Below are 11199 nucleotides of genomic sequence, written 5' to 3'. Positions count from 1 at the left end.
TCTTTTCACAAATGATGTTAACTGTATGTTTAATATTTATGTAACAAGTATTCGTGTTTAATTTTACCAACTTAATAACTATAAATGTATAAACATATCTAAATTATGAATATAATAATATACATGATTGTCTCCCCCTTATGCAGTTTTGCAACTGATATCATTACACACTTTTTTCAAAATTAAAATTGTCTTTAATTTTTAACAAATGTATACATTTTTTTCAATGTAAATGGTACTTTGACACATAAGAGTGACAAGCATCATCATTTATCTATTAAATGCTGAAAATGTGCAAATGTTCAATATCTTATACACCAATGCTTGTATTATCTGCAAATTTCATAATAGATTTTCTTGTTTCTGTTCTTGTAAACTGTCCGTGCTAGACCCGAAAGGGTAATCAAGGACATTACAAAATCCCTCACTCTATCTTGTAAACTGCAATCAGCTTGCCAATGATATATGTTAACTGGAAAGACTATATATGATTGAGTGGACATTTGAGCATAAACTATTAAAGAAAGCATTGCACTAGCGCTCTGCGACATAACAATTTATAAAATTCCAAGAATGCCATCGTCGGGCCATTTGGTTGGGTTAAAGTTGACGTTGGGTTTTTGTTGGGCCAACATTGGGCATTCGTTGGGTCAATGTTTGCGTTAAATCGGGACAATGTTGGTCCAACTATTGTTTTCTCAATTGAGCCAATGTTGGCTCTCTTTTCACTGACAACGTTGGGCCAAATTAGGTGACTCCATTTAACCATTGTTAGCCAAAAATAGGAATTCCATTTGGGATGTGGTCCTTTCGTCTACTTTCGTGTCGACGAATTTCGTCACTTCCGTCAGAGTATTTTAGCCATTCATGGTTCTAGTCTTCATATAAACGTTGCTGACGCTCCGTCTGTATTGTTCAAAGTAGAACATTCTGATCATTTGTGTATCTGGAAGTAGCAAATTATATACCATTTGGTCTTTGATTTCAATGCATTTAAATGAGGAAATTTTGGATCAAAATGTAGACCGAGAAAAAGACTTACAAGCCCTGTTGGTTCGTTAAGACGGTAGTGCTCAAAAAACGTCCTATCACTCTCAGCAGGTAGACGTCTTGGGTTTTTTTTTTTTGGCTACTTATAACGTTGATGAATTAAGAAATATTTATCCTAATCATACGTTCTGACAACACCAGAGAAGTTTCAAAAAATGCATATGTTGCTTGTATTGACTTCGCATCTGAAGTAGTGTGTTTTGGACATATTGACTTTATATACTAACATCCGCCAACTATCCTTCACTCGTATGAACTACCTTTAATCATAGCGTCACTATCGTGGGCCTCTGGTGGGGAAAATGTCATCAAACATGTCGTATAAACATTAAAACTTCATGTTTTTTTATAAATGATTAAGAATTATCAACTAAAAAAACGATGTTCGAATTCGGTAAGATTTGGTACAGCCTCGCGTTTCACTCCCATTCTAAACTTCATCTGTATATTGTTTTTATTTCAAGTCAAGACACTACTATTGTATTTATCAACTGTAGAAGATTTCCTTGGGATAGAAACCCATTTGATTTGATCAGAAATAAACAGAGTAAACAACACTAATTATTTTGTCCCATTAATATACATGTTATCAACAACAAAAAAACTAAGATACCGCTTAGATAAATATCTTACACATGGAAAATAAAAAACAACACAAAAACAACCCTTTCTAGTTTTTATTTCTTCTTAGTACAACCCCTCCGCCAATTGGGCATCCTTCACAACAGCAGAAGGCATTTCCAATACATGCCCCAATACGACAACCTAGAAACCTTTTGCAATCGTTTGCGCAAAGTTGGGCATTGGGTCCGAAGCAATTGATAGTACGGTAGCAGTTAAACGGGTTTCGGATGCTGGTACCTGGTGCTCTAGGAACTGAAATATAAGTAAATAATCTATAGCAGCAAAGATTAAGTATGTGGAATGCAAACATGAGTAACAAATATATGTGTTCTGTAAGAATGTGTTGTGAAATATGTTTTCACATATATTAACTATCCTGAGTATTTTGGGAATTATAACAGTTTTGGGAAGACAAAAATATACTTAGCGATAACGGTTCAGCATTGTCTTACCATTTAAGTTATTAATTATTATCATTTTAACAGAAGTCTGTCGCTGTTTTGACATGTGCATTTTCCGCCAAAGTAGAGTTATCGTTCTTTTGGCGTACATTAATTTTTAGATGCGGGTTTAAATTCCGTGTTTTGAGTAAATTAGTCTTGTTATAGAATATTGTTGTATATAGTTATGTTTTATTCGTTCTGCATATTTGTGAGTCGCGTCAGGGTTGTGAACGTCTTTTATTCCGCGAAATTAGTGTATTGCGGGAAATTTCATGCGTTGTCGTCAACAATCTGACATTGGTGTTTCGACTGAAAACAAAGTTGGTAAGTTCGAAAATTCGACTGTCCCAGGGATCGCTGTGTCATTCCCTTGACCTGTTTATTTGCCACGTTTGGACTTGTGGGTATTTATATAGTCAACGATAAGCTTTATAGCTCTTTTTATACACATCTTCCTGTATTTCAAGTGTTTTTTGACGGTGAATTCCGTAACGCTTTTACTTGAAGGTGCTGTTTTTGTTAGCCCAACCCCGGCCTAGATTTGATATTTTATTATTATCACTGATAATTATTTAGTGTTATATTTATACTTTTGTCTAAATTACTGACACTATGCAGGTTCTTTCACTTGGGTAACGGAATTTGTATATTGTTTTTGGATTGTCAAAATTCCTGCATAATAAACTATTCATTTTTATACGTTTTACATGCAGCCTCTACGCCCATCAGTTTCTGATTATTTCGTAGATTTCCGCTCAGTTTCCTAGTTTTACAATAAATGTAAGTAAAACTTCAATAAAGAGTACCGGTATAAAGTATCTACTATTATTATTATTTAAAATATCTATTTGAACTCTCTACATGACCTGATCTCTAAGTTAGTAGTTATCTTTCGATATAATATCTGATATCTGATATCATTCTGATAGAATTCAGTTTTATTTCTTGTTCAGAAACCATTATATATCATATAAACAGTCTTAGTTTTTCGTTTGAGGGTTGCGCTTTTGAGATAAAATTTATATAGATTGTACATAAAATTTGCACTTTGCAAGAGTTATCGTTTTTGATTTGGTTTCGGTTTATTTTAGTGGGAGCTTAAAGTGTAGTTTTCTCAAAAGTACAGACCTAAATACAGAAAGGACTATTGTCATAACAATACAGCATATGTAGATCAAAAAAGCATCATCTGATCCATGGGTTTTTATACACCAAGACTCACCTTACCATAGGCAGAGTCTGAATTTTACATGGACTGGCAATTAAAATGAATAAGTTGTCAAAGTTCCGCATGCCCAAATGATAATTCCCGGTCTCTTTTTGGTTTGGTGCAAAAAGTGTAACTTATTCATTAAACTGACCTGGAAGATGAGCCTCTGATAACGATGCTGCGACTAGCACAAAAAGAACAGCAAGAAGTTTCATGCTGAAGTAATGGTTCTAAAAGAAGAGTGAAAAGTTTATAATATTCACTCGGTATATTACCTGAATTTGAATACTTGGTTTAGACACAAGCTATATAAAAAATTCACTCTCATATTTTCACTTAATAAAAAGTGACAAAAAAAGATATTACGAATATTATTATCATTCTTGTTGAATAAAGGCAACATATAAAGTAAAGACCTGTGTAAAACACCATTATCATATAAATACGTCATAATAGTAAATGTATATGCAATCTTTATTTTTTCCATTGCACCGTAAAACTTGCTTTTCGTGATTTGTGCATAAAATTCTTACCTGACCGACAGTCCAATGTGAGTGACCAGTTACAGGTGACATAAGCAATCTTCTTTCACATATATATACTAATTCTGCTATTATTTTTTTCCCATCCATCATGATGATTAATTTCGTAAGAAAGTTCATTTTTATTATTTAAAAAGTATGGTTCATCAAATTACTTCAAACAGACTTTGTTGGTTTAAAAATTGCACCGCAGACAAGCTATGGCTTTTTTTTTCAATTTATAGGCGAGTCCAAATTTGGTAAATTGAACCAGATTCAAAACTTGAATACAATGTTATTCAGTAGAGGCTTAACTAAGCATGTTTCAAATGCATAGATTTGATGGTTAATGTAGCTATCCCAATGACCAATATTCTTACCAATGTATTTATACTAATTATTGGAATATATCCATAAAAAAATATTCAGATGCAGTTGAATTTACACACACACTTATAAAATGGGCAAGGTTTGTTCTTGGTATTAACTTTATTTACTGATGTAGCAAACATGTAATTCCGTTTTGAAAATCGTTTTCTGCTGTGTATGTGTATGTTGACAAATGAAAAGTACTGTTGACTCAACTTCCTTGTATGAAATATGGTAGAAAAAAAACGTTGCTTGATTTGGTTTCCTATTTCGATATGTTTGTGTTTTAGCACTCCCTGTATACCATTTATTTTTGGATTTAGAAGTATTTGGTTCTAATGCTGCTGATGATAGACTCCTTGAATATCGAAATTTGCAGCATTTATGTATGTGGACGGTTTACGATTAACCAGTACTTAGTATAAAAGCAATACTGGGTTGTACTCCCTTCATATGAAGTGTATACTAAAAATTAAAAGTAAGACAAACGGCTACATGGTTTTGCAACCATTCAAAATCTTAAAACCAGACACTTAAATGGAATGTCATGTCGAATGTTTGTTGAAAGTGTCATGTACACAGGAATATTGTAGCATATGATTTTATAAAAGATTTGCCAAAAAGCCTAATAAGATAGTTATTTTTGTCATATGTGTGGTTTTTTTTGTTTTTTGTTTTTTTGTTTGCCTTTGATTTTTGTCTGTCTGTTTCTTGGTTAGTTGGTTTTTTTCTTTCTTTGTTTGCTTTTTGTTTTGCTTTTTGTTACTGTATGTTTAGGAATTTTATTTTAAAAAAAAACAAATAAGAAGCAAATTAAGACTAACGAATAATTAAATTAAAAACGTGTAAACAAATCCCGTTCGGTAATTACTAGTATAAGTTTTCCATAGGATTTAATACATCAAAAATGTGGTTTTCAAATGATTTTTCCTATTTTGAAAACATATGTTTTCGTTTGATTTCATGTGCACAAAAATTGGTCATACCAAACATATGTTATGAGCTGAAAAACCCAAACATGCCGTATTGTTTCTTGCGTTTTTTTAAACTATAACTGAAACGGAAAATGGGAAAGCAATAAAAAAAACAAGAATGGAAGTCAAAATTTAAAAAGAATACTACTATTAATAAAATCCCTCAAAAGTATTTTTGCTATTGCTCCGCCGAACTAACAATTATGTGTCTGTGAAAAGTTAGTATCTAAAACAATTAGAGTTATCTCTGCATATAATGTTTTCTTTGAATGTACTCAACTGCAGCGAGTTTAATAACTTAAAACCTGATGATTATTTTGGAAGTAGATAATTTAAATGTGGGTATGTTAAGTAGATCGTGTTAGAAATACCTGCATTTACCGTAGATAAATAATTAACAAAACAGATACAATGTAGGACAATGACAAATGGGAGTTTTAGGACTTTGAAGAATCTAAATTTTTTTTACAGTGTCCCAAATATTTTTTTCTATCTACATAACTAATCATCACTGCAGAAAAGGCCAATATACATATATGTATCTGGGACGCCCATCTCTTCTTTTTCTACTTTTTGATGGCAAACATTCGCGCTTCCTTGTGGCTTTTTCAACTAAATGTTTATTGCTTTTGATCAAAGTTACCCTTCTACGTATCATCTCTGTTTTCGTTTGGTTGTGTTGGTTTCGGAAATTGAGATAGCAATTCTCATGTATCTCTCACGTAGCCCTTAGCTATCAATTGTTCATATTTTAGAAATGTTATTTGTAATAATACTGCAAACATAAATGTCATTATCATTTATTTATTGTATCGCGGCATCGGCAGTTGTTTGATATGGATTTCAATAGGAAAGGATGCGGACAATACAAGGATTTAAGCTTTTAGTTGAAGTACGTATATTTGAGGATCAATGCTTAATTCGTGTCATTAATATAAAAATAGCCATAAATACCATCGAAGGTAATTAGTATTCAGATCAATGTGATATGGTGATACCTCATGTGTAGAGTTTTTCTTGAAATTAAAAGTTTGAACTATCTTTAGATCTTTAGATCTTTAGAACTACACGTCCTTAGATGATAAATCAGAAGTTTTTTTTATTCAAACACGCTTTATTGCAAATGTTTATAATTGATATAAACTATTATATTAGATCACTCTTTTTATATTGGCATTTTCAGACCGTGAAATATCACAAGTCATGTTTGCGAATTAGGTAGCAGTCACTCTAAGAATCATGCAGGGATGGTTTATGTACCAAACGATTACATATTTCTGTCTTTAATATGTTGTAACGCCTGCTTTAGAATAATAAAATTTAATTATTACAATTACCGAAAAAAATTTTATCAAACAGATGAAATTTATAGGTCACAAGTGATAAACCGACGAACTTGAAACTAAGCCGATTTTAGTGACTTGCAATATGACGGGAGCCGCCGGCGAAGCTGATGCCATTCCCGGCCTAACGTGGTAGTTCACATTGCAAGTGTTTTGTTTTGTATGTTATTCTGTTTTCTTCATGGTCAGTGTCTTATATATGTTGTATTTTATTCTGTTGGCTACATTGAGTGTGTAGATCGTCTCTGTTTTATATTTTCAACATTATATAATACAGGTCATTGTCTACTGGAAAAAAGAAAACATTCCTGCTAAAATGAAGATATTGCAGGCAGTCATAATACTGGAAATTACTCCATTCAGTCTTTTGATGCTTAGTCTAAACGTATATTTGGATATTGCACTATATTATTTTTATAATTTACTTCCTGTAAGCGCAATGCTTATTGACAAAATAAAAGGCGAACATTATCGTGCACACTTTGTATATGTCTATGAATGCAAACTTTGCTCTAAAAATGTTTCGAACATTATAGTTTTTGTTGAATTAACCCTCAGATACTTCTATGATTATAGGTTTTCTTTCGTTTTGTTCCCTTGTCTTGCTTTTATTTCTTAAGCTTTCTTAATCTCACATTGTTGTGGGCAGATTTCAGAAATAATATAAGAAGAAGGCTGGATGGAAACCTCTGACTTTATAATTGTGAGTAAATGGATATTTTATTTATCCTGCGCTTATTGTAATTGTAAAGATATTGTACATAAACATTATTATGTCTTGTATTTCGCTTTCTCATGTTTTTTTTTCCACGTACCAATGATAATTGGATGTATGAGAAATAATGATATATAACACTCTTTTCTAAAAAAAAATATCGGTATCACAGATCCCAATTTTCAAAACCTACGGATGGTAATAAAATAGATTAATCTTGTAATGTAAGGCCTTGTCTCTAGTAAATAGGCCGAACGAATCAAATTAATTAGAATGTGACCAATAGATGTCGATGGGATCTGACCAAATTGATTGTTTTACAATATATATGCTTGCAGTTTATTTTCAACATATACAATTATTACAGTTTGTAGACTATACCTAAGGTTCGGGGGAAGGGTGTAGTACTTCCTTTATACAGGTTGATAGGGATTACCCGCTGGAATACAGATCCCGTAAACATATGACCAGGCTGAAGTATTTTAAAGGTAGGAAAAGCATCAACAAGATTAAATGGTAATTAAAGGTGAGCTTTTTCACATAACATTTATAAGTCATAAGGTATACACATTGATGATCCTAATTTTATGATTTGGGTGATTTTGCTCACCCTTACCTATAACTGCAAGGATTTGGCCCAACTATCAAATATGCAGAACCCCGTGCAGGTCCGGGTGTTAAAAGAATAGGCCTGAAGCAGCGCTAAGCTTGTCGTCAAAGGCGACTAAATAGTGCTCAGAACCCTAGCCGGGGCTAGGGCGCTCTGCCCACAAAGCAATTGGGATGTGTGCCCCAGGTGGTGGAATGGGGTACCCCTGGCGTGTTACATGCTGGGGTTGTCAGGCTATAATACGGAAAACCTGACCGCAAACCATAGTGGTGCACCGTGTTGGGAAAGATGCCACTTTTTCCTCGCACGTTAAAGAACACAACTGTGGTATTCTCCCGGAGTAGGAACCATAGGGCTCCGCCACAGGAGGCTAAATTACCCGACTCTACCCACCTCTCCCTATTTCCAGTGGCAATCAAAATTTGACGACCCCATTGTCCTTGTGTGCCATCTCTTTTTCATTTCATCATCATTTCTTGTTCATTTTATTATCAATTTCATGTTCATCGTCTGATTATAGCTGAAACATTGCTGCTCGGATGTTAAACCCCAACAAACAAACAAACAAAACAAATATGCAACACGACTAGTATATAATCACGATAGGGGCTGGGGTGCCTCGCTTCAACTCAATTAAAAAACATAAACTCAAAAATATTACTATTTACTGCTCAACAATCACTTGCCAAATGACGAATCTAATAAATAAACACAGATATCACCATCAACTACTTCTAATCAAATCAATACAAAGACTTGTACATCAGAACTACATATTTCTACAATCGTTTCGACCGAAAGTGAAACTACTGCAACCTTTGACATCGCTAGACATACGGGTTTGCTCGGCACTTATCTTGTTGTTTGTGGTAATACTAGGAACAAATGATCCCGTTGTTTCTATCGTCATTGTAGAACAAAGGATAAGTGTTGAACAAAGTGGTATGTCTAGCGATGCCAAAGATTTTTCTTGTTGCAATCGTCGCAGGCATAAACAACCGTGTTGTTTTGCCTTCCCAGACATCATGACTTTGTTTGGCCAATGTTGGCTGGTGGCATTTTTGTTGGCTCTTAGTTGGCGTTGACAAGACAACGTTGGCCCATTATTGCAGAGAGTGGATATTGAAAATATTTCCTCATGATTTATTTTTACCAAAATGGTTTCTACCTGACAAGCCAATGGTTAAACATGACGTTTTGAAATTTTTACTGTTTTCATTCTGTAAAAAGGTTCAACATAAGCCCAATGTTGACCCAACGTTGGCGCTATTACATTCAGAATAACCATTGAATATTATGTCTCACTTTAAGTATCAGTTTTTGTAAGAATCATGCAAATTCTGTAATATGTGATACAACCCAAAAAGGCTACACATTTTTATTTTTTTTATTAATTTGCTTTATAGGTCTACAAGATGATATATTAAACAATTCATTCCAGTCTGTCTTCTCTAAGGATATAATTCACATTGAAAATCGAATGGTTTCTACTGTGCTTAGTGTCATTTACAGTTATCTCCCTTCATTTTTAATTCAACAGTACATTCTATATAATTTATATCTCTTTTTGAACAAGGGTTCTACGAAAATCCACATGTTATTTTCTATTTACTAAAGCATTTTAAACAAAATATAAAAAAAAATATGTGGACTTTCCAACCATGTATCACATTTTGCATGTTTCTTAGCTGGAGTGGTACTTAATAACTTTTTTAGAAGCTGTTTGTTAAATTTCACTTTTAAATCAAAACCATGATTACATAATTTGCATTTTCTAAATTTGTCCAAACCAGAGCCAATGGTGAGTCAACATTGAACCAACTTCGAAACAAATTTGGTAAAACATATGTTAAAACAGATTTCATGTCATTTTTGATGCAAAAATGTATGTCAATCTCAATAAAATTAAAACAAGAAAGCAAATCCAGACATATGAAAGCAAATATTGTGTTGCAACTACATTGAGATATTCTGTTGGCCCAACGTTGAAACACAAGAAATACATATATATTTATAATTTTACTAAAAAAATGATCTGTTGGCTCTTTTCGCTGCATTCTGTTAATTGCATGTTTAATATTTATGTTACAAGTATTCGTGTTTAATTTTAACAACTAAATAACTTTTTTATGAATAAATAAAACTAATTTATGATAAAAAAAAAATACTAATATACTAATATATATCCCTCTTATGCAGTTTTGTAACTGAGAGCATTACACACTTTTTCGTTCGTTAAGAAGGTAGTGCTCAAAACACGTCCTATGTCTCTTTGCAGATAGACTTCTTGGGATTATTTGAGCTACTTTTACCGTTGTTGAATTAAGAGATATTTATCCATATCATACGTTCTGGCAAAATCATAGAAGTTTTCAAAAAAGTATATGTTGCTCCTATTGATATAAAGGAATTGATTGGTTGGTGAAGTTTGACTTTGCATCTCAAGTAGTGTGTTTTGAAAGATGGGCTTCGGACTTCTTCGTATATATACCTTCTTAGACGTATCCAAAGGCCGGGTAGGAGTCGCTCTAAAATATGTCCACCCATGCGTCTTTGTGTTTATCTTTAGAAAGCTTAGATGGTGGGTGTTGGACTCCTTATTTATCAAGGTCTTTTGCATTATGACTGAATTTTTGCTAACGATATCATAAAGCTATCATAACAATTTACATTAGGAAAATTAATTGATTTATTCCTTGAATCATCTTTAATGAAAAAAAAAAGTTCTGGTTGCAGAAATATTTGCTGTAGTAGCATAGATTTTTAAATCATTTGATTTTATTTCTGTTTTCATTATATCTTGAAGAAAAAAGAATACCTATATGCCATATTTGTTTAGTTTGCAATAATGTATCATTTCTAAATGCAAGTCAAAATTCATTGACTTTATATACTAACATCTGCCAAATTTCCTTTACTTGCATTAACTACCTGTTCATCATAGCGTCACTATCGAGGGCCACTGGTGGGGAAAATATCATCAAACATGTCGTATAAACATTAAAACTTCATTTTTTTTAAATGATTAAGAATTATTGACTAAAAAACAATGTACGAATTCGGTACGATTTGGTAAAAAATGCTTGGCTCAGACTCGCGTATCACTTCCATTCACAACTTCTTCTGTATATTGTTTTTATTTCAAGTCAAGGCAATACTATTGTATTTATTAATTGTATATTTACTTGCGATCGATCCCCATTTGTTTTGATTACAAATAAACAGAGTATACAACACTAATTCTTTTGTCTAATTAATATACATGTAATCAGCAATAAAACTAAGATACCGCTTAGATAAATATCTTACACATGAAAAAACAAAAAAACAACACAAAAAC

General features: G+C 32.7%; 1 protein-coding gene across 1 annotated transcript; it reads right to left on the bottom strand.

Moving 5' to 3' along the window:
- Positions 1-1713: 1713 nt before the first annotated feature.
- LOC148621176 (uncharacterized) lies at positions 1714-3908 on the bottom strand. The gene is made up of 3 exons (XM_088573972.1): positions 3861-3908; positions 3479-3557; positions 1714-1926 (listed from the first exon to the last, which is right to left on the bottom strand). Exons 1-3 carry the CDS (start codon positions 3900-3902, stop codon positions 1721-1723), a joined length of 327 nt encoding a protein of 108 aa, XP_088430098.1. The 5' UTR covers positions 3903-3908; the 3' UTR covers positions 1714-1720.
- Between the last annotated feature and the right edge of the window lie 7291 nt (positions 3909-11199).

Source organism: Perna viridis, chromosome 3, assembly GCF_037379345.1.
Source record: "Perna viridis isolate PV_CMFRI_1.1 ecotype Kerala chromosome 3, ASM3737934v1, whole genome shotgun sequence".
In the NCBI taxonomy this organism is placed as follows: Eukaryota; Metazoa; Mollusca; class Bivalvia; order Mytilida; family Mytilidae; genus Perna; species Perna viridis.
The sequence above is the reverse complement of the archived record's forward strand: the minus strand, read 5'-3'. Positions and strand labels throughout refer to the sequence as shown.

Excerpts from the sequence above, each read along its gene's own strand:
- LOC148621176 (XM_088573972.1), bottom strand. The coding sequence starts at position 3,902 with ATGTCACCTGTAACTGGTCACTCACATTGGACTGTCGGTCAG. Across the intron at positions 3,558-3,860 it reads CACATTGGACTGTCGGTCAG|AACCATTACTTCAGCATGAA; the intron begins GTAAGAATTTTA and ends CTCTTCTTTTAG. Across the intron at positions 1,927-3,478 it reads ATCAGAGGCTCATCTTCCAG|TTCCTAGAGCACCAGGTACC; the intron begins GTCAGTTTAATG and ends CTTATATTTCAG.